This window comes from Anticarsia gemmatalis, chromosome 10, assembly GCF_050436995.1.
Source record: "Anticarsia gemmatalis isolate Benzon Research Colony breed Stoneville strain chromosome 10, ilAntGemm2 primary, whole genome shotgun sequence".
NCBI lineage: Eukaryota > Metazoa > Arthropoda > Insecta > Lepidoptera > Erebidae > Anticarsia > Anticarsia gemmatalis.
Genome location: NC_134754.1, coordinates 12,355,051 through 12,378,661, shown reverse-complemented (window position 1 = coordinate 12,378,661; position 23,611 = coordinate 12,355,051). Strand labels below are relative to the sequence as shown.

The window sequence follows — 23,611 nt, the reverse complement described above, 5'->3', positions numbered from 1 at the left end:
TACTATTTTATGACGTTTGATATTATCGATTAAAATTATAAAGTACTTACAGACATTGGTTTTACGCAATAATTAGATAGATAGTCAACATTGCCTCTTAATTAAGATTATTAATATGGTCTCTAGGTCTCAAAATTGATAATTTAAACTAGGTATTTATTGGAGTTGTCGTCAGAAACCCCAAGGAGAATCCTAAGGCCTTTGAGCGTCTTGGACTTAGAAACTACGACTAACCACAATAAATGCATAGGTAATTAAAAATAGAGAACGGGATTCTAGATAATAAAAACTGAATCATCATCATTTACAGCTTTTTTCGCCAATCTCTCCCTAGTTTTTGCCACTACTGCTCAGATAGTCATTGTTTTTTATATAATTTATAATTAAGTTCTAAGTATTAGTATAAATTTATAACTTAGGGTGTAATAAAAATCGTTGCGAACGGAACTATAACACTATCTGAGTTCAAAAAATGTTCGTTACTGTGTTTTCAAAAGGCGGTAGAAGGCAAAAATGTAATCGTAGTGCAGCATCAAAAAGTTAGAGGTTCGGAATGTTCGAAACATTCCTTCAAATCTAATTGGATTGGCGTTTGTAACTGCTCTCGTTCTGATTCGCAGACGGACTTCATACAAGAATGCTATGCATTTTATCGTTCCATTCTTTTAATCGACTAAAAAGAAATATGTAATGAACATTTTCTGCTTTCAATTCCAACAGGTTATCGGCTTATTTGTATAATATTGCATAATAATTTGGATTTTGCTCCAAAATAGGTAATATATGTATAATTGAAAAACTTAGGTAAAACATTGTGAATGAATTGGTGATTGAAAAGAATGACTTCCCCGTTAGTACTTTTCAGAAGACATTACCTATTACAATTTTTGGCCTCCGAACTATTGGCAGCTTGAGTGGTTAAAACGACTGATATTAACTTCAGCATTTGAACACAATTCGGTCACTAAGTATAAATGACTGCGTGCTAATAGATGGTCATCTTTATTACACTATAATCCTGTTAGTTTTACCCTAAAAGTTTCAAAAAGTTAGCTCGAAACTAACTTAATCGAGAGCTAAGTGGATACACTACTAATTGCATACAGTAACAGAACACTCTAGTAGAAATAAATTAAGGTTAAAACATAATGGAATTAGTTTTACAAGGTTTGTGTTTTCGTGACTAAAAGCTGTATAATTTGGGGAATGCCAAAATAATGCATTAGCAGAGACTATAGAGTGATTCCATAGAGAATCGGCTACTTATAATTCGTATTAAGTTTGCATGAGTCAACGGAGGATAACGGATTAGTTGCGTCTGCGTCGTAGGCGATGGGTTATTAATCTTTTACTTTGTAGGTACTATTATTGCGCACTACTTGCAGTTATAATGTGGGTAGGCGTGTGTTTGCCTATTTTGAAATCGCACTTTATAAATGAAGATAATTTACTATCTCTCGCTTTGTGATTTTGTAAAGATTCAGGTTGTAAGCTGTCTGCATAGAAAAATATCTTTAAAACTAAAATGTGTCTGTTTATGGTAGGTAAGTCCTCGGAGATTACCAACCATAGACAAAGAAGACCTTATCATTTGGAATCAAGATTAATTCAAACATTCTAAACAACCCTAAATAAATCAAAAGTACGCCCGAATTTGAAACCACAATCCGGGAAGCTCTGTAAAGTAACGAAGTGAAAGCAACAATTTAATATTTTTTCCTGCCTGACATGTATTCCAGTTGGTTTAATTTAATTCCATCTAATTCTCTGCAGCTTATCCAAGCTTTTGTAAGTAATATTTACGTTGAACAAGATTTTTTTACTTCTAAATATGGGCCGAAGGAAGCAACTGTCGTGCATAGATTACAATAAGTATTGACAGACATTGACGCTGTTCCCGTACCCGGAAATTACATCGCAAGAAGATTTGTAGACGTAGCCATGTTTAACTTGACAAATGGAGCGCAAAATTCAATAAAAACAAAAGTCCACACCGACAACACAATTAGCCGAACAAAAGAAATCGGAAACAGACTTTCAATCGCAACGTAACGAGTAGAAAATTATTTCAGTCCATAAAAAGCGAAGAGAAATTATTAAACACATGATTTGAATGTCACATTATAGTTTATTATATTTATAATTGTTTACGGCTCACATTATAAATATTACACGTATTTTGTACGCGTATGAGAACGCCGCTTATGGCCGAGCCTCACATATAAGGCACGTAAACACGCACAAGGAATAAATATTGCGAAAGTCCAGTTACAGTCGAGTCGTACGTCAAGCGCTCGGACTGTGGCCAATTTAGACGTCTAATACACCTTGTCTTACTCAAAACATACACAAATAGTAGCAAACGATACAACTAAACTAAAATAGAACATGAATTTTGAAGAAAACGTACCTTATGAGGCGTCCTTCCTCATAATCGGGTTTATAAATCCATTCACAATATAACAAAAACCACTCGAGCACTTTGCGAACACAAAAATAATAACGAAACTTAGAGCCTGTAAGACATATGGCGGGGCTTGTACACACACATCCTTTTACGTATGTTTTTGGGGAAACAATAAAAAAAACTTGCACAATATTTGAACAGATGGGCTATTTATTTTGGTTCACGCGCGACATGAGATCGTGGCGGGGTGCGACGTACACCGTCCTCCAAGGCAATCTCGGCACTGAGCCGGAAAACGGCGTTTGTTTGGAACTGCGCCTTCCCTTTCTAATAGGAATTTGACGGCCGCGCCATCTTGCAGCGAGTGCGTGAATTGATTTGTGTGATGGCTTACAAGATACAACATGGTGTATGGGATAGTTAACCACACTCTGCAACTGTATTAGTCAAATAATAACAGAGGGCGAATGTAAAACCATTTGCTAGGCCTAAAGTCATACCGTGATCCACAAAATGTCTTAAGTCCAATTTTATTGCCTTGCAGCACTCCTCAGTCCACTATAGCGCTGAATAGCTCAAATATAAATTTTGGTTTACGATATGACGGGTGGAGGGTAGTCGTTAATATTTTTAATCTCAAATAATTCAACGATGTAATAGTTATTTAGTTCATTTTATTTCTAATTTCAGTCTTAAGCCTTATTATGGAACAAAATTAACGTATCATGTTCATGAGAACGGATAAGTTACACTTGTTCAAATATTGTAGGTTTTATTCTTGTCAAATTAGATAAATTGGCGTTAACGATTAAGCTATCAAGTATATTTCGTTGTGGAGATCTCTGTTGTCTATCTAATTGTATACGACTGCTAATCACGAGGTCTTGGGCTCCAATCCCGGGTCTGGCAAGTTGCTATTGGGTTTATCTAAATATTTAGCAAAAATAGCTCGGAATTTAGTAACGACGCGATGTACGGCAATGGGCTCGCTCCCTATTACATGGTACTAACATTCGAAATTTGGGTATATTTAATACACCTCTGCTCCAGCTTTCAAGTAGCTATTATAGACTAGTTGTTATACTAATATGTATGTATGACTTATTTTTTGGAGCTATTGATGTTAATCCCAAAAGGCCTATCAAATGCCGGACATGTACCCTAACTCCAGGCAGAAATTGGAACACAAAAGCACTCAATTTGACTCTGGAATCGAACCAGTCTTCATAGACTTACCGTTGCTCGAGCCGCAGAAAATAATTTTATGAGAGGTTAATCTTGGCAAGAAGTGCGCGTTTTTGTCTATATCTACTGCTGATAATATTTGATAACACAATAGTGCGATTAGAAACTCAAAACACCGTGCTAGAATAGGGTTTACTTTTTGCATATCTTCATAAGTCGCATTGCATCGCGTTATGTTCATCTTGTAAATAAAAAATGCGGGATCTTCTATTTGTAAGATAAACGAAGCAGTACCATTTTACTAAACTTTCTACTGCATTGTTATTAAAATTCTTTGTGGTGTTAAAAAATAAGTGCAGAAAAAAAATTACATCAATAAAACAACAACCAGAGGGATAAAATCCTAATTTATTAATAAAAAATATACCGTGATTTAACACTTAATTATCCTATCATAACTTTACATGACAGTTGCGTCTCTGTTTGTTCGGCCAACACTTTGATCAGATTACTACTAGATAATACGTTCCTAGGCTGATAGCCCGCCGTTATCCACGAGTCGAGAATCTCTGTACTAGGCAACATAGTTCTTAATGTATTTCTTATATAAATGTAAGCTTGAGGAGAGTACTTGTAAATACTCAACGCAAAATTCTTTAAATCATCCGTTTGTCTCATGGGCATAGCCAAGACTAGCCCGGTCGTATCCTCCTTAATCTTATCCTGCAAAGACAATAGAATCCTGCATTTTTTCTTTCTTTTCTGATTTAAAACCTTCTTCTTCATCTCTATGATTTCTTTTATTCTTTTTAGGAATCTATTTTGTCTATTGTGGACTTTCATGTTGTATTTTAGTTTGTCTTTGAGCGCAACGGCTTGTCGCTGTAATCTTTGGACTTCTGAGAACAGTTTGAGTAGTTCTATGTTATCCAGTTCTTTCTGTGGTACGTTCATGTCCAGCGGTGGTACTGACTTGTCTTCTTCTTCATCTGTCGTCATGTTTTCTTCATCATATTCTTCGTTGTCTAACGTCTCCTCGTCTATGTATTCGACCTGATGGACAATAAATACAAAATTGAATACATATTCCAGTGTACTACTCAAATTGTGTAAAATGGGGTAGGGTTAGGCATGAATAATCTATTTATAATTAAATAAATGAAGCTTTCTTCGTTGAAAACTAATTTGTGTTATTATTTTATACATATGTATATATGTAAATGCAGGTGCACTCTTCGAATATACAACACCTTGCAAGTAAAAACTAGTTATAACAGCATTTCATGTTACTATTATAACAGGTGAAGTTTTAATGACTGTAATTTCAATAAACACATGTTATGGTGAATATAACTAATAGTTGTATTACATGTAAATATTCATTTAGCGATGTGAAAATGTACGCTAGCCAAAATGTCAGGAAATAGTATGTTTAATCTTTATTTCTTGGCATTTTTTTTATCCTTTTACGTGCCGGTATATGGCAATATGCTCACGCCCTATTACATGGGAATATTTTTAGCGAAATGTAGAAAAGTGAATAATAAAAGGAGTTGAATGTATGTTATACTATTAAAATTGCTATATTTGTACAACATGCAAGATCCAACTTTATGGAAGACATAAATATAGTCCTCTTCAGATCACGAAACAACCATTTTAAAATAATAACCCCACAGAAATAAACTCTATATCCGACTGCGCAGGCGCTAGCCACATAATATCTATACACACCTCCAACACATGTCTAGGCAGTTTCAGCGAGGGTACTGCTTTATCAACTAACACCATGCGGTCCTCCTCGTCCACCTTGAAGCAGTCCACGGAGAAGTGCTGCAGACAGATGTACGAGTAGTCTGTGGGCGTCCAGTTGTTGCGACCCGTTAAGTCCGTCCATATCTGTCGTAGGCTGGAATCTTCTGGAAATCTGAGAATTTGAATAGTTTATTAGTTGGCTGTTAGCTTGATTGCTGACACCCTAATTATTGTTTGATGATTTTGATGTTGAAATAGAGCAGCAATGGGAGGATATTATTATGTCTTAAAAGAAGTCACAATGATTTACCCCTAACTAAATTATTAACGGAGGTAAGGAATCTAGCATAAAGCTGTCGGACTTTACGATTCTGATAAATATTACCAATTACTGGGCTGGGACCTCTTCCCAAAACGAGGGAAAGGCCAGGACTTAATTCACTACGCTGACAGCCTCAAGTTTAAACTCTCAACCACTTGGTGTGTACTTAAACCCCTCGGCTATCACTGCTTACCTGCTCGGAATCAAGGATTCCAACTTATTACAGGCTATTGACAAAATTGACAAAAAAATTTACTTTTAACTCAGGATTTTTATTTCAGGGGTGCTACTTGTGGAGTTTGCAGATGCTAGCTTCCGTTTCAGCTTGCTAGTAGAACTTTTTATTAAAATGAGTTACCCAAAGAATGATTCTGGTTCTAAATTTTTGGAGTCTTCACACCCAAGCACTGCACATGTCTTGGAGATCTCTGTGTCAGCGTCAGGGTTTTGTTTCAGTTCCGGAGCCACCATTGCTGTTGACAATTTAAACATATACCTATTAAAACCTACCATAATACTGAAAGTAGTAAAGCAGGCAGAAGTTCACTGCATAGTTTAATTGATATCCATTCGGTTTGTTTCCTGCAGGTACAGGTTTTTAAGAAAAGTATAGTACAGTATACTTTATCAACTTGGATCAAAACAAACTTAACATTTAAGACTAGAACACAGCAACAGGTTTGGGGACTATGATATTATTTTATCGCAATTTACCACAAACTTTTTGAAAGTAAACAAGATAAAAATAGTAGCCATATTATTATTTACATAACAATATCACATTAGCAAATATAACCTACCAATTGGCGTAGATTTAACTTTTCCATCACTATGCTCCATTGCATTGTCTTTAATTTTGAATCCTTGACTTCCGTTCATTTTACAATATATCTGAAAAAAACATTTTTATTTATTAGTACTTAAAAAAATAAACAAAATAAAACATTAGCTTCAAGGTATACATTTTTATTTCACAATGATCTTGATAATATTTATTGAGTGATAGCTTCAGTCACAGATATTACCTTTGGATTATTGTAGTTCAATAATCAAGCTGGAATGGCCGGCAGCGAAAGCCCTATTCAAATAGGTTAATTAACTTCATTTATAAACACTATGATAACATTTTGATAATAAAACAGATGGAATGACTACAACTACTACACTAGATATCTCGAGTACGTTAACAAACAACACATAGGCGCGTAATATACCTAAATTTTTTAACATTTACGATCCCCCATTGAAAAATTGTGGCAATGAATGATTGAATGACATATAAACAATTCATTGAATCTGTTGAAGTCACAAATTCATTCTTATGAATGATTTGAATAACGGAAATAGGTACTCTAGATATAGATGTAATTAGTAACATTTTTTAAAAATAGTTTACGGTTATTAACGAAAAAAATAACATGCTTTTATGTCAAAGTATACAATTTGAATAATAAAAATATAACAGATTTTAATGCGAATCGTTTAATAAGGAAAACAAATATAAATAGAAAGATTTTTAAAACCGATAATTGCCGAAAAATGACATAACAATCATAGACAAACTAGAAACGACAGTGTTATGACTTGACTGACTGACTGATGTTTCTTGTTTGTCTTGTCATTTTTTCTAATAGACGTAATTTTTGACGAGACCTTTGTTGCTATCAATTGATGTTATTGAAAGTGCAGTTAAAAAAATGGTCGATCCAATATTTGATTACCAGTTTAGGCTTATCCTAATTGGTGACAGTACAGTGGGCAAAAGTTCTCTATTGAAATATTTCACAGATGGGAAGTTCGCCGAGGTGAGTACATTCGCCTTTGTTTTGGTGTTATTTATAAGATTTGTGTTGTAAATTGCGCGTTAAATTTTAGCTGTCGGACCCTACTGTCGGTGTGGATTTCTTTGCGAGGATAATAGAAGTACAAGACGGCACAAGGATTAAACTTCAATTGTGGGACACGGCGGGACAAGAGAGGTTTAGATCTATAACGAAATCATACTATAGGAATTCAGTTGGTGCGTTACTAGTATACGATGTGTGTAATAGATCTAGTTTTGAGCACATACCTTTATGGATGATGGAAGCTAAAAGGCATATAGAGCCACACCGGCCAGTGTTTGCATTAGTTGGTTGTAAAGTGGACCTGGTGGGCACAGACAATAAAAATGGTGCCAGAAGAGAGGTTTCATGTGAAGAGGCGCGAATGTTTGCTGAAGAGAATGGTGAGTAAATATTTCACAATTATTGCTAGTTTTCATTTGACATATTTATTTGTTATCAACATTGTATGTAGGTTAATGGTATGCTAATTAGTTATGATAAAATAGTGCAATGAATTCTTTTGGTTTTGATATCCCTTAATTATTTTGATATATATAGATGTGGCCAGTATTCTAGAAAAATATTTTTAAGAGATTTATTTGATCAGTAAGCAACTGAAAAGCATGTGGAATAATATCTTTAAATGTTAAAACAAAACTAATATTATTATTCTTATGCAATAATACAGTTTTAAAAGCATAACCTGTTATGTGAATTCAATATTATTACTGTTTAAATAATTTTAGTATTGATGTTGCAAGAAGACACTTCCTTGATAGTTAGTTGAGAATGCAAATTTTATAACAAAAATAATATGAACTTGTCTTACCAGTCTTATAACTGTCAAATATTCAAATTAACATAACAAAACAATATTGTCAAAGAGTATTTATTTCATGGTCACTGAAAAATTTTATGCACAGCTGTTCAACTTATTGTACTAATAAAAGTCAAGGATTGAACGAAATATATCATATTTCAGTTGCAATAGACATTATTAAACACATAGTTATATGAATATTGGATATTTTAAATCTGATTTATGCGGTTAAAACATCCCAAAGGCTAACTATCACAAAAAAAGGTATTTAAAAGATACATAATAATACTGTTTCTATGGAGAAATTAAAGATTATAAATCAGATTTATTGTTGTCAATAAATTTATAATAATTACCTGTCATTGACATTTATTGAGATATAACTATCACTTCAAACTACTATTTAAAGATTTTTAATTTTGATTACATAGTAATAATACCTACTGATTTAACACTTTTAAACTGAAATATCACACCAATCTATTTCCAGTTATGCTTTATTTTTATTATATATTTGAAAGAAAGCAATAAGAATTGTTAAATCTGGCTTCAAACACAACTATTTAATTGAGGTACAAAATTTTCTCAATACAAAACTATTTCTGGCATAGGATGTGCTAACTTTACTACTAATAGACTATAAAAACATTTACATCACATGCACTTGACATAAAGCAGAATTAAGTAGGCAAATATATTTTTATTGCACAATGAAAAATTTATATAAAATACTAATACTCACATATATTTTGAATAAATGGGTTTTTATTAGCCCAGTGAGTAAGTTAAGTCAAATGATGTGAAAGTAGCAATTGTAGTTTGTAAGGATTGTTCCAAGTGGCATTCTTTGGCCTACACCTATGGGAACAAAGCATGATTTGATGTATATGTGATAGCCCAGTAAAATCTTACTTATTGCAATTATATTTAACTCCCATTAGATTTACATTAATAAACTAATTAACTTACTATTTGATAGTAAGAGTTCAAGCATGTGTATGATAATATGAGTCATGAATTATAAATAACTTGTTGATAACTTTCAGTTAAGTTAACAATGTTCATAAATAAACATTATAGTGATGAAATTCTGCAACTTTGTTACCAAGCTTTATCATTAACAAAGAAATAGAATTACTTATATTGTCCTATTCAATACAATGCGAAAGTCTGTTTATATATATGTTCTGCTTTCATGGCGAAACTATCGAACCGAACTTGATGAAATTTATCATTCAGGCTTCAAACATACATACATCAAAACACACATTGTTACCATAGGGATAGGCAAAGACCAAATAATGCCACTAGTTGTACTGTAAAAACTTAGTTTGCTTCATTCACACCCATCCATCTTGTCATACAGGACTGCTAGTTACCATTACTATAATGATATAAACATAAGCAAACATAGGGTAAAAGGAAAGCAAAGTCCCCAACCCGTTATTGGCAGCATGGTGGACTCAAGGCCTAACACTTTCCTCATAACGGGAGGAGACCCTTGCCCAGCAGTGGGACATTAATAGCCAGGACATTTATTTTAAACATAGGCTACGTTTTTTATCACAAACCTACCCTATAATAGGGATGAAATTTTATCTTAGGGGCCTATTTAATGTTCTTAATAATAGATTATGAATGTAAAATCTCATCTATAATATGATTCCGGGAGGAAAAAAGTCCACATAAGTTTGCATTTTGTAGGTCATACAATAACATGGTATCACAGTTATAATTTAAATGCATTTTAATCTGATTATACATTAATTATGTTATTTTTACATTTGGCCTGAAAACAATGTGCTATATATTGTAAATATTTGAAAATTTTATCCTTACTTTCATTATCCCATAGCCGGTATGTTGCATTGTTACGTTTTCGTGCTTGTTGATACCTATCAGAAGATTACTGCCGTTATTCGATACGTTATTTCGTAAAAGAATTATATCGTCCGAAATATCGAATATCCGTATTTCGTTTCACTAGAGTAGGCCCATGGGAATATATATCTTGACAGTTTATGTACTTATTTTAACGAATATAAGGACAGAATTACATTATATAAGGCCTGTGGCAGTGATATATATCTACAATCTATGTCTGTAAAATTTCATATAAATATGAATGGAGCCGGAGTAATATAACTTCCTTTTAGTGTAAACATATCAAAATTGGACCGTCAGTTCCTCAGATTAGCACATTCAAACTAACAATCTCTTTAGCTTTAGCATAGATATAAATCAGATAAAGACAAGTTTATTCATCTTGACATTAATATAGTGTAATAATTTAACCTGTCAATGTACAAGACGGAAATATTAATTAACAACTAACTAACTACTTAATTCGTGGGAATAAAGTTGTTTATAATGTTGAAGTAATGCAACTCAAACGTTTCTTGTACGACATTGTATTCGATAGTAGCGTAGCGGAACACCCGCTGTGCATTGTGGGTTCGATTCCCACGATCTATACAAGTTTACAACATGCCAATTAGATTTGTAGTTTTGTAGCTATCTTGTTGGTAGAAAGTCATTGTGTTATTTGCGTAATCTGCGTTAAGTTAGCAATCTTTCAGGTTAATAACCGAAAAAGACTTACCCCCGGTTTCTGTGGTACATTTAGTGATAGTTTATCTATTCAATAGCGATTGAACTCATATAAAAAAAGCTATTGAATAGATAAATTGCCGCTAATTGCTCTGAAAGCGGGGGTTAGATGAATTTCAGTTTAATTTAAAGTAACTTGTGATAAAGCGTTCTTATTTTGAAAGCCTGATGTTTTGAAACTGCCCTTGTAACTGTAATAAAGGTAATTTAATCTATCGATACTTATACGAACCTTTTTTGTGCTCATTTATTTTTTAAAAGACTTACATTCTCACTATAACATTGTTTTTATATAACGTACAATGGATGCTACATGTATAGTACCTTTTTTTCTCACTTATCACTATTAGTTATTTAGTGCCTAATCCAAGAACTAAATTGTTTATATGCCCCTAATTATCAAATGGTAATTTACGGATTGAACACGCAGGAAATTGTGTCATTGTTTCACCGATAAGTATCGTTAAATATAAGTCATGCCCATATTGTTCATACTATTGACACTTTTCGAGTGTTTGAGAAAGTCGTCCCCATTTTGGAGTCAAAAAAAAATTGGTCTACCCACGTAAACGTCAACTCATTAACCAAACATTCCCAACTCAGTGGGACGTACCAACCCATGGCTCTCATAACGCGTCACACGATATGTGTTCTAATGTTATGTAAAACTCCATGCTATTGATTTTGTAGCGATGCGCTAGATAACCGGTGCTCCGAAGCTTTTTATCTGACTTATAAAGTTACGGGTAAAGTAGGTTGTGGACACAGTTGCGACAAAAAAGGTTGGAAAAAAGTGGTTAATCTTGAAGCATGGTCGTTAAAATGAGTATATAAAAAGCTATGTCATATGCAGCTTTAGTGCGTTATATGTGCGAGTATATGATTTAATTTTTCGTAAAAATTTGGCTATCATAATGTTACGACAGACATTTTTGGAAAATGTTTCATCTGGATATGAAAATATCCGCCACTATAAATTAAAATGTTCTCTAGTCTTTGCCTACCCGTATGAGAAAAGGTCGTGATTTTATGTATGTTTGTATTTATTAAAAGACAAGTAAGAAATTGTCCACAAAACCGTGTTTTGTTTTTGAGAGAGGCCAAGGTAAACATGTTTATGAAGCATAAGAAATATATTCGCGTATACTTCCGCTTATACAAACAACTTGAAAAGTGTTAGAAGATAAATATTATTTACCAATAACTTTAATATAGTCACTTACTTACTATAACATTTAAAATAGGCATCCACAATGAGCACTAAATAAAAATGCAGCAGTACCTACGTACGTACGATACAATCGTGATAAAATCCTAATTTTTAACAGGAAAAATATAACATACTAGTAGCAATATTTATCGCTTGTACAAGAGAATACCTTAAAAATAATACTTATAATATTGTAGAAATTTAAGTCACCGAAATCATACATTATACGCACATTACCGTACATAATAACACTCGATACGTCTTCACGACCTTCACTTGACCTTGTACAGCAGATAATATGGCGACATGTCACCAAAAAGAGATTAAATAAATACAAGGAAGGCGGGGAACAACATTTTTGTACATAAACGACTCGCAGAGTTATTTCCGTGCGTATACTGAACGTCCTCGAGTTCTCGTTTGATGATTTAAATGGCGCCTCACGGGATATCCGCAGACTTATCGTAGAGCAAAAATATCGTACAAATTAATTGCACGACTATTTATACGTATAGTCCAGTAACTTAGTTAAGCTTTGTATACAAATTTCTGCTGGCTTTAGTGACTTTTAGGCTTATGCAGCTGACTGCGGTTTCGGAAATAGCTACTTTATTTTAGAAATACTCAGAATCAATCATTATAATTAAGATTATATCGTACACGCCAAGGCTCTATTCTAAGTTATCGGGTTATAGTAGATATGTGCCATTTATTTTTGTGTTTCTGAATATAACACCAAGAGAAGTTGCATAGAAGTACGGATAATTGGACGAAAGGGTATTGTCGTTACAACGTCTTCAGTACCTTCCTTAAGTCTCTTGTTTTATGTTACGTCCTCAGTAAAGCGGATTGTTGCTATTGTGAAAAGAAAAATCGTCAGTATATTAAATATCCGTTTTACTTTCTTTAAATCATAATATATAATAAGTAATGTCTATGCTACTTGAACGAATATCCAATTGATACAAATACTTCATAAAGAACTAAGCGGATGAATCCATCCTGCATTTCTATTCTTGTTCGCTTCGTAATACAATCGTGACTATGGTACGGATACTACACAAACTAAGTTTACGCCCATAATTTACTGGCTTATTTTCCTGCTTTTACAAAAATAATCTTCCCCCAGCATCTGCTGTTCGTAGAAAATGATAAATAATGAAGCAATACATATTTATTTTATTTAAGTATGTTAACACATATTTTATACATAAATACTCATTCAATTACATTGTTACACAATAGTATTGAAACATTTCTGGGATTCAATTACAAATCAAATAGGTACCAAGAATAATATGTGTTCTGACAGGCAATAGCGACCAAAATTTCAAAATATTCCCTGCTACTGTCGACAACCGGCTAACTATCGAGAAATTTGATATGCAAATCTGTTCAGCACTTTTAACGGGTGTTTTAGAAACAAATTGATCGGTACATTTTTAATGTCAAATTCTCGCTACTTGTTAGTAAGTACCACTTATAGAGAATCGCAATACCGATCCTTGATTTTCAATTCATAGGAAATGCCACAATTGGTCCCAGTCTATTTTGATCAAAAGTCTTACCGACAATTTTTTTCACAGGTTACCTTTATTCCCTTATTTTTCTAATGACAGCCTGCCTCTCTCCACAGGTTTACATCACGTAGAAACATCAGCAAAAACAGGCTTGAACGTAGAAGAAGCGTTTGTCCTAGTCGCACAAGAAGTTTACAACCGTATACAAACCGGGGAATACAAAGTGGAAGACGGCTGGGACGGCATCAAGACTGGCTTCAACAGGCCCAACGGTATGGACTTTAACCTTCTGGAAGCCGAGACGGTGCAGTCGACATGCTGCTGAGAACTGTATATTATATGACTCACGAGTTTAGTTTTACGAATGTGTAAGCATAATTTTATATACATTATGTAATGGTAAGTGGGGGCTGCTTTTGGTTTACTGGTAGACGTTTTAATTGACCTCTTATACAGTATATTAGCTATATGTTCCAGCTGAATACTAGTATATTACATGGAGCGACTGCCTATCGGACCTCCACAACAGTTACTTGGGTTATAACACGATAAGACTGGTTGGCAGACTTTCAAAACTTATGAGCTACTGGTAATAACTGTCAAAGATCTTCGAAGACAGTATATCTTAGCTATTGGATTGAAAAGAGAGGAAGGGCAAAATATTCTCAGCTTATTTAACTCCTTGTAGAAAAGTATTAGCTACCTTATCTTGAAGATATTGATAGATCTTGAATTCTTTCCGGATCCTTTCTTATCTATAGGAATAGAAAAAGAGTGTGAATATTGGAAATGCAGCTAATAACGACTTCAAGATTGGTTTGTTAATAATTTCTTCGGTCAAGGAAAAAATCTTTAGCTAAGATAGTCGTTAAAGTGGCTATTAAAACGTCTCTGTAGACCCTAACCAGTCCACTGGTGGCGTGGCGTCTGCTGTATAGTCTCATGATTATGGCTGAATTTAGAAGTTTTCAATCTGTGATGTATGTGGTCATGGTAGCTATTTTAACATGAATTGAATCACTTTCTATATAATACGTAAATAATACACCGTCTTAGATAAGCAGACAGAACTGTGAGACAATTGAAATGCTTTGGGCTTAAATTTAACCCATCCTAGGTAGGTTTAGGTAACCGATTCTGTGCCTAAGTGTCTCGAAAAAAAACAGATAATTTTCATACAGATTTTTCCCGCCAACCGGATCTAAACAAACTAGCTTTATAATAATAATTTTGCAATGGTTTTGTGTTCTAGAAATCGATTCTCGATTTCGTAAATACATCACGTCTTTTTAAACTTTATATTCAGCCAGTATCATGTCTTAGTTTTACTTATAAACATTATTTTATTTTCTTTTTAGTCGATGGTTAATTTTAAGGCAGAACGCAATTTTATTTCGATGGTCATCGGTTTTTAAAAACATTGTAAGCTTTTAGCACATAATTATTAGGATCAGTTTTTCAATTCAATCTTAGGATAACAGGTAGGCCTTATTTTATAAAAAAAAATAGACCAAAAGGGAGTACTTTTAAGTCCTATGATTTTTAAACTAGCAATTTTCATATTTTGACCATCTCAGCATTTTAAAACTACTTAAATTGTTGCATATTTAAAGTACAGTACATTTTAACGATTGGAGCTAGATATTTACATCGTCATTTATTAAAGCAATAACAATGTAATAAATAAATAAACGTATGATAAATTACTATACTCAAATATAACAGTTTTGTAGTTTAGCAGTCTGATAGAGACGAAAAACAGTTCATAACTGGACCTACTTATGCAAACGGGAACCAAACCCACATTTAAAGTTTATGTTTACCTACTGATAAACTCGGATTTGACATTGAGATTCGCAGAATCAACGCATTTTAGTCGAAAAGTCTTGTTTTCTTGAAACGAACATGATGTTGATTGGATCTTGTTTGCATAACTAGGTCCGACTAATAATATTAATTCAAAATGTGATTAACTAACATTGTCCATTTTACCTATAATTTTAAATAAATCCTAATATTATTTTTAATAATAATAAATAATGTTTATAAGCAAAATATAAACAACCTTCAAGTACAGTACGAAATAATATTTTCGAATTGAAAATTTCAATTAATATTAATTTGCTCAAAGTAAAATGACGAGCTACAAAAACGTTGATAACATTGAACTGGAAAAAAATAACATTTGCATTGCAAATTGTATCGAGTTTTACATACAAGTTCTATAAATGGAAATTGGTAGACATCGTGGTACGTTTCCTGTGCCTAATCAACCAAGAATTATGATCAATGCTGCTTTTGTATACAGATAATGCACCGTGACTAAACGGAAGTTGAATGAACTAATCTTTCATTCATTCAATTTACGTCAAATTAAAAAAAGAATTGATGCCTTTTTACGGTTTTTATTTATATTCTCAAGTTTTTGTGCGTTTGTTTTTTTTCGTATAAATTAGCAATGTTTTTAAATATATTGTTACGGACGTAGTTAAAACCAGTTTGCAATGCAAATGCGTCAAATATTTTCCTATTAAATTAATAAAAACTAAACTATTTTTGCGAGGAATCTTCTTGTAATACAAGTTAAACAATTTAGCAATTCGCTATGAAACTCGGCGACGAGGAGTATGTAAATATTGTAAAAAAATATATAGCCCATATAATATGTTGCATAAACTCATTGATCCAAATGCCACGATTTTTGATTGGACAGAACTTAGTACTTTAGCACTGACTGCGTTAATTACATTGATTGCGGGATTCCCTTGATGCAAAGTTAATTGTGTTTTATCTCTATAACAATGGACATTCAATGGCTTATTATAGTTTCAATTACATATAAATTATTCGCACTACTCAACAGTTAAAATAAAAATAAATTATTAATTATCGGGTCCTATCAAAAGTGGCATTTGGACCGCTTTATACATTACGCATGTATTGGAACCAAAGAATTCGAAAATGATCCCTACGATATAGTTTGTTTCAAGCTGTAGTTATACTTATTTCACTAACATTTACTTAAACATAAGTTAAATATATTATATTGTACCTGCGACACCCTGTATATTCGTTAAAAATGTAATTAAAAAACTAAACCATTGTATTATGGTCATTATTGTCTATGAAATGTCTTTGAGTTTGTAATGTAAAAGAAATTCTTGGAAAGAATTTGATAATCGAACTAAATTATAACGTATAGATTTTTGTACGAAGATAAACTCTATAAAAAAATGTGTGTTACTAACTTTAAAATATAATTAGGCCCCACATTGCAATTTTAAAATTGATTATAACCGTCCATTGAACTACGGACATCTGATAAATATGCATGAATTTGTATAAATGACTCTTAATTTTTAATCCATATGACAGGTGTTACTCCACTATGTAGAATATTTGTCATAATTTTCAAAAAAATGAAATGTAATTAAGTTTTATTTTAGTTTTTATGACTATTTCTTCACCTAACAAATCTAAGGTCTTAACCAGTCAATGAAAGTAGATTAAAGATTTTATCAATCCTAAAATCATGTCTTTTGCGCAGCACAAACACCTCTCGTAGCGCATATAATCACATTACATAAATTATCTCAGATATTCTCTTCACAAAATCTTGAAATTTTAACAAAAGTAAAGCACACGTATGCGTAACAATATGAGAAGTGTTACGTACCGTTCGAAAGTTACATAATTTTGAATAATATTAAGATTTTGCATAAGACTAAAAGATAACAAATTAAAAAAATGTAGATCATAGACAATATTTAGTGATGTCAATGAAAAACGGTTAATTTTTGACGAATAATTTAATGTTATATTTTAATCTTATGTTCGCGGTTTGTTTTATTTGAGTAGCTTATAATACGCTGTTATAATAATGCTTTATATGAAGTAAAGTTTTTTTGTTAGTTATCTACTGTTTTATTTTTCCCTAATGCTAACTATGGATTTGGAAATCCCTACGAACTCATCTGTTCAAGATGTCTCTAATCTTCATGCCTTACCTTTGCAAGAAAATAGGTAAACAATCGTACATATCTTCTAGCTGATTTACAGAAACTGGTTCAACCGCCCACGCTGCTTCCTGGGGCTCCGTGTTCGATTCCCGGGTGTAAAATGGTAATTAATTAATTTATCCAAGAGTTTCTCATCAGCAAATCAAAGACTGGCACTAAATGGCAATAAAACAGCATAGAATTATCTAATAAAGAATTGATCTAGAATCCTTTTTAAACATAATAACAATCTTGATACAGCAGCTATGTACTATTTACTTTCTAAGTTTGCAAGTCAATTCTATTAGTTGAAGTGTGTTGATCTTGTCAGATAATCTAATAATCCGTATTCGCACAAGACACGCAACCGTAGGGTGGTTCTATTTTAAAACAGGCTTAGCTCTCACTTAATCGGAAACCTATCTTTCTAATCAATTCTTAAGTGTATTGGACTAGTGCCAGACTATTGACGCTATCAGGTTTATTACACGCAAATAAAAAAACCCTATGAGTTGGTACATCAGACCAGCTGTTTTATAGCTTAACTATTGAACCAATTTTGATGACATTTTGTAGGTTGGACATTGCTTGCGACTATACCTATATCTAGCGAAATGACGTTGACCATTTAGGCTGCAGGCAACTAAAGCCCTTCATAACCCTTCATTAAATCATTTGCAAACTGAAATCGCAGTGGCTATATGAAATGTCACACTGTGTTTGCGAAAACTTCTGCAATAACGAATTCAGGATTTTGCTGTTGGACCTCAATTCACCCATTTAACAGAAGCATCAATAATTTATTACTCAGTACAATCTACTCTTTATTCAGTCACTAGGTAAGAAAAGATCTGAAAGTAGAGCGAGTAGCCATCAATGGTCTGATAGTCCATTCAAAAATTAACCGCACGCGCAATTTCCACGTTTTAATTACATATCAACATGTTAATGTCTAGACGGTAATGTACTGATTAATTATTACATAAATTGCGCATTAGTAATTAAGATCACACTACTGGGTCAAGTGAGTGACCTAATTTCTATAAAACAAACGTTATTAGGGCATAAATGTAAGATATCGAGTACGGATATCATTTATGTTACTGTAATGCGAGACTATCGTGTTTAATTGTATAACAAACAATAATAAATATAGGTAACATGTTATTACGAATGATTAAAGTTACGTGTTTCTTCATATAGTTCTGAAAAAGGTGAATGTTTTACATCATCAGCCGTTATAAAATAATTTTGACAACTGCAGTGGCTGTTGTGTGTATTTCCTATGCCTCCTTCTAAACGGTCCTCTATGTTAGTATGCAAGAACTTTCCTTTCATAGTTTCCTCTTTAAATTATACGAGGCTATACTAAGAAAAAAATATTGTTATGAATGGTATCGTCTAGTCTAGGTACAGTCCGTTGTTGCGTCATCGACGTTAACTTATTTCGCACTTCCGCTTTCTTCGAGTTCTGAGTGCTCACTCATTGTAACATTCAATTGTTACAAATAAGACAACAATAATAATGTGTTCAACAGTTTCATTATTTGGTATATCTTATTGACATTTTAGCTCATACTCGATACATTTCTGTTCACTGCTGATTTTATGAGTGCTTCCGAATTAGATACTTAACTTGAGTCGGGTATCGAATTTAGACTAAACTTAGCTGTTCTGTTGTGGGTAGAAACATGTCTACCGTAAGAACACTAACAGGTAGAGTAGCCCAGCTCCGGTCACTTAACATTCAAAGGGTTTGTGCGAATGCGGGGATTAAAAGTGCGCACTATCAACAGAGAAATGATTGACTCTATAAAGATAACGTTGAGTTTACAATCGACAGTCATCACTCATCTTGTACAGGGTAAAGAAAATTAAGTAAATTAATTCTTAAAAGCCTCTGGTTCCCTTTTCGAGACGTAATTTATCATGCCACCTGTCAGTCGGCCGTCGGATATGTCATTTTGACGTTTCGTTCGTTCAATAATATGGGAAATCACAAAATCAAATAAAAAAGAGACAGAGATACCACTTCTGTTAGTTGAGCAAGTGAGACAAGAATAGGTTATGATAAAAATATGTTTTTGTAATACCTGAATCAATCGAAAACAAGAATCGCTTCCAGCTTTTCGTGAAACTATTTCATTATTGGAACTTAGTTATTTATTTAACAAATGCACTGTTTTCTGTTCTGCATATAGCGTTATAAGTAGAATACTAAGTAGTTAAGTAGTCATAATGTCGTCAAGTCGTTCCAAAACCTCGATTTTAGACAAACCTCTAAGTAAAGGCAAAGGGGAGGTTTCGCTAGCCTTATATGCACTTTTATTCTCTGAAATAGTCCAGTATTGTCAAAATCGTTCGCATTCTATCCATGAACTCCAAAACAAGTAAGTATTGACCTACTTTTCATACTATCCTGCGTCAATCATACACAATTTTTCAATGTAATCCTGTCTTTTTATAGATTGTCTGACATAGGCCAGGATGTGGGAACAAGATTACTTGACTTGTATTTCGTAAGAGAACGAAACAGTAAAAGAGAAATAAAACTTCTTAATATGCTGCTGTTTGTGAAGTCTACACTGTGGAAGGTAAATCAATAAATTATTATTTGTTAAATACTTAAATTTGTTAATCAATTCAGTTTATCTCATTCTATTGCTGTATGAATATCAAAACAGTAGAAGTTATTGCCTAAATACCCATTGTACAGACTTAATGTAGCTATGCATACATAGTTTTTGCAACAACTTTTGTCATTTACTGGTATATTACTGCATAATTTCAAGTGTAAATTTTCTCTACATTCCAGGTGTTATTTGGCAAGGAAGCTGACAAGCTGGAGCATGCCAATGATGATGAGAGAACTTACTACATCATTGAGAAAGATGCTCTTGTAAGTATGGAATCACCTAATTTCATGACAATGTTTTGATTCCTAAGTTGAATGTAGTGGTAATACATTTATCTTTCAATATAAGACAGGAGATTTGTAATAAAATTTTTCTTACAAATTTTATATTAAGATATGATTTTTTTTAAACATCTATAGGTCATTTAATAATTTCTTTTTGAGAAATTAAATAGTAAAATGTATTTTTTCTTGATTTCAGGTGAACAAATTCATCAGTGTGCCTAAAGACAAGGGGTCACTGAACTGTGCTACATTTAATGCTGGGATTATTGAAGCTGTTCTCACCAAAAGTGGATTTGTAAGTACACAAATAAGTTAACCTATTATTCTCTTTATTAACTGTTGTTGCTTGTACATACGTTATGGTCAGTTCAATTGAAACTGGCCAGCAGTGCAGGGCTTTGTTTTGTGTCCAAGTGTGTGTACAATACACAGGTTATAATGGCTGTGACAACTTAAACAAATGGACAAATTTGACTACACAACTATTATTTAAAATTGATTATAAGTATGGTCTGTTGTGAGATCATCACTTTCTCAATGCACCACATGCATTCTAAATCCTTGCAAGTGTGAAAAGCGCGAAAGTAACTCTCTCTCTCTACCTATAACACTTTCACAGCTATACAGCGGAACCATTGTAGGTATATTTTGCGATATCAATTGATCATAATAATATACTGGTCGAGTCATGGCATAGAATACTTTTTATTCTCTGCTATATAATATAATGTAACCTGCTAAGTATATACAAATGCACTTTTTACCTTAGGATGACTGATGTTAAATAAATACAGGCCGTGAGTTGTAAGCTGAATGAAAGTGACAAATTAAAAGTTTACAGAACACTTTTTAAGACTAATTTTCTTATTAATTTTCAGCCCGCAAAAGTGACAGCGCACTGGCACAAAGGTACCACCTACATGGTGAAGTTCGACGACTCTGTCATCACTCGGGACAAGTCACTGGATGACCGCTAATTATTCACTAATACTCATTAATCTTAATAAACTATATGTGCTATGATGTTCAGTATTTTATTTGCTAATTATATACATACATATATAAAATCACGCCTTTTGTGGTAGAGGTAGGTAGAGGTAGTACAAAATTAGCTTCATTTACATCCATATTCTTTTCAACTAGAAATATTAAATCAAATTTATAAAGAAAGCCTAACCATTCTCTGACATAACACGAGAATCAAAACTCGCTCGATTCGAGTGCACCAAACGATATTCCAAATAAATCAAGTAAAGATCATCGCAACAAGATAGGTACAAGACTTCATGATCATTGGTCAATATTCATTTCAATCAATTTATTATTGTAATTTAAACAATCGGTCACGATATCTAAGCTTGCCGCATCTACGCTGTCGTTCAAGCTCTGTTCTCTGGTTCCACAGCACAGTGCCCAGAGTAAACATTGGGATAACTATAGTGAAGATACCAAACTTTGCAGTTCTGAAGTTTGATTGGAATCTTTGCACTTGCGTTTCCTTCATGGATAAGAATCTCTGAATTGCTGGGTCAAACTGGAAAAATATTATAATATTTAGCAAAATAGTAGGTACATTTGGATTGATCAACTTTGTATCTAATAAATAAGCAGTGAGTTAATAATTACAGATACTTCACATTTTTTTTCTTATACAAATCTAATGAAAACATATTGCGGACTACATGATCTGCCACTCTTTTTCGTTATAATGTATATGATAGATATAAAGTACTCCATGAAATGGGCACTATCGTAAGTACTCCAATGGGCACTGGTGGAAATTGAGATCAGCTGACTACTTTTTCGTAACATAGCTACAGAACAAAATATATCTGAAAAGTAAATTCAAGAGAGAATAATAAACTTACGACATAACCAGATTCTTTAGAATGCAAGCAAGGATCAGACCTAGCTTTCAGGAACTCCTCTCTACATCTTCTGCGGCGGTCAACCTGATCACATATTATTTTCATTTCTAAGTCAGAAAACCCATATTCATTCATACCCCTTCCTGAACCTGCCATTGTTGATAAATTGTTTAATAATTATGTCTACTTTAATTTTAGGCAAGTAAATTCAATGAAAATATATTGTTATCTCTATTTTTCCTACACAGCTGTTGTGACAATGTCAATATCATTTTTGTATTAAAACCTTTTTGCTAGCGGCCAGACACTTATATTTTGACATGTTTTGAATGTACAATCATAGGCAAAATTACTAGGATTTTGTAAATTAAATAAATATAAATTGAACATGTTTATATTATTTTATTGTTTCATAATCTGTTCAGTTATTAACAAAAGCTTATTTCACTTTGAATAAATAATAATAAAACAATGTAACTGTTACATGATTTTATTTCTACACATTTTTTTATCACACTGAAACATTGTTTGAATAATTACGCTAATTTGAACAGCCTGTCCTTGTATCGGAGCTCTCCTTTCCTGATCTGTTCCTCACGGGTTGTTCTGTGTTTCCAGAGCACATAACCATAGGTAAACATTGGTATAAATATAGCACACACTCCAAACAGACTAGTACGTGTGTTAGCCTGGAAGTACTCCAGCTGAGTTACTTTCATTGACAAAAACTTCTGAATAGCAGGGTCGAACTGAAATACAACACATATTCATTAATGATATTTGAACATAACACACATCAGTATCTTTTGTTTATACCCAATAATTCCATAATAAAATTACGTAATTAATACTCACAACATAGCCAGCTTCAGAGGCATGTTTGAAAGGGTTAGTCTTTTGCTTAATGAATTCCTTCCTCAAATTAGCACGCTTTGCAGCCTGCTGCTTAATGAGGTTGAACTCAGCATCTGATACTCCGTAAGGGTTCGGCATTTTTAAGCGAAATTCTCGCGTATTACGAGAATTATTACAAAGTTCGCATTCGATCTGTGATTAGGGTTAACGTAATGTCAGTTGATTTTGACAGAAATGACATATTCCAAATGACATTAATGCTATCGCAGAAGTAAAAATCTACCAAAGACAATATTTCAAAATTAACCGATGTTT

The 23,611-nt window shown here is 33.0% G+C and overlaps 5 protein-coding genes across 6 annotated transcripts in view; 2 read left to right on the top strand and 3 right to left on the bottom strand.

The window, feature by feature from the left end:
• LOC142976057 (uncharacterized) overlaps positions 1-2,682 on the bottom strand; it is a 237,919-nt gene extending 235,237 nt beyond the window's left edge. For both annotated transcript variants that reach the window (XM_076119258.1, XM_076119259.1), the window contains exon 1: positions 2,411-2,682. The gene's annotated coding sequence lies outside the window, so the exon portion shown is untranslated. The remainder of the gene's footprint in view (positions 1-2,410) is intronic.
• A 1,299-nt stretch (positions 2,683-3,981) lies between these two features.
• On the bottom strand, positions 3,982-6,956 carry LOC142976160 (uncharacterized). The gene is made up of 5 exons (XM_076119415.1): positions 6,695-6,956; positions 6,470-6,560; positions 6,028-6,142; positions 5,327-5,519; positions 3,982-4,645 (listed from the first exon to the last, which is right to left on the bottom strand). Exons 2-5 carry the CDS (start codon positions 6,546-6,548, stop codon positions 4,037-4,039), a joined length of 996 nt encoding a protein of 331 aa, XP_075975530.1. The 5' UTR covers positions 6,549-6,560; positions 6,695-6,956; the 3' UTR covers positions 3,982-4,036.
• A 302-nt stretch (positions 6,957-7,258) lies between these two features.
• On the top strand, positions 7,259-17,570 carry Rab39 (RAS oncogene family member Rab39). Its single transcript, XM_076118985.1, has 3 exons — positions 7,259-7,474; positions 7,545-7,896; positions 13,772-17,570. Exons 1-3 carry the CDS (start codon positions 7,367-7,369, stop codon positions 13,978-13,980), a joined length of 669 nt encoding a protein of 222 aa, XP_075975100.1. The 5' UTR covers positions 7,259-7,366; the 3' UTR covers positions 13,981-17,570.
• A 2,157-nt stretch (positions 17,571-19,727) lies between these two features.
• Trs31 (trafficking protein particle complex subunit 31) lies at positions 19,728-21,596 on the top strand. Its single transcript, XM_076119353.1, has 5 exons — positions 19,728-20,043; positions 20,121-20,247; positions 20,469-20,552; positions 20,770-20,868; positions 21,452-21,596. Exons 1-5 carry the CDS (start codon positions 19,892-19,894, stop codon positions 21,548-21,550), a joined length of 561 nt encoding a protein of 186 aa, XP_075975468.1. The 5' UTR covers positions 19,728-19,891; the 3' UTR covers positions 21,551-21,596.
• Positions 21,597-22,823: 1,227 nt separating this feature from the next.
• On the bottom strand, positions 22,824-23,532 carry ND-B15 (NADH dehydrogenase (ubiquinone) B15 subunit). Its single transcript, XM_076119354.1, has 2 exons — positions 23,297-23,532; positions 22,824-23,190 (listed from the first exon to the last, which is right to left on the bottom strand). The coding sequence occupies exons 1-2, from the start codon at positions 23,432-23,434 to the stop codon at positions 22,978-22,980; spliced, it is 351 nt and encodes a 116-aa protein (XP_075975469.1). The 5' UTR covers positions 23,435-23,532; the 3' UTR covers positions 22,824-22,977.
• Between the last annotated feature and the right edge of the window lie 79 nt (positions 23,533-23,611).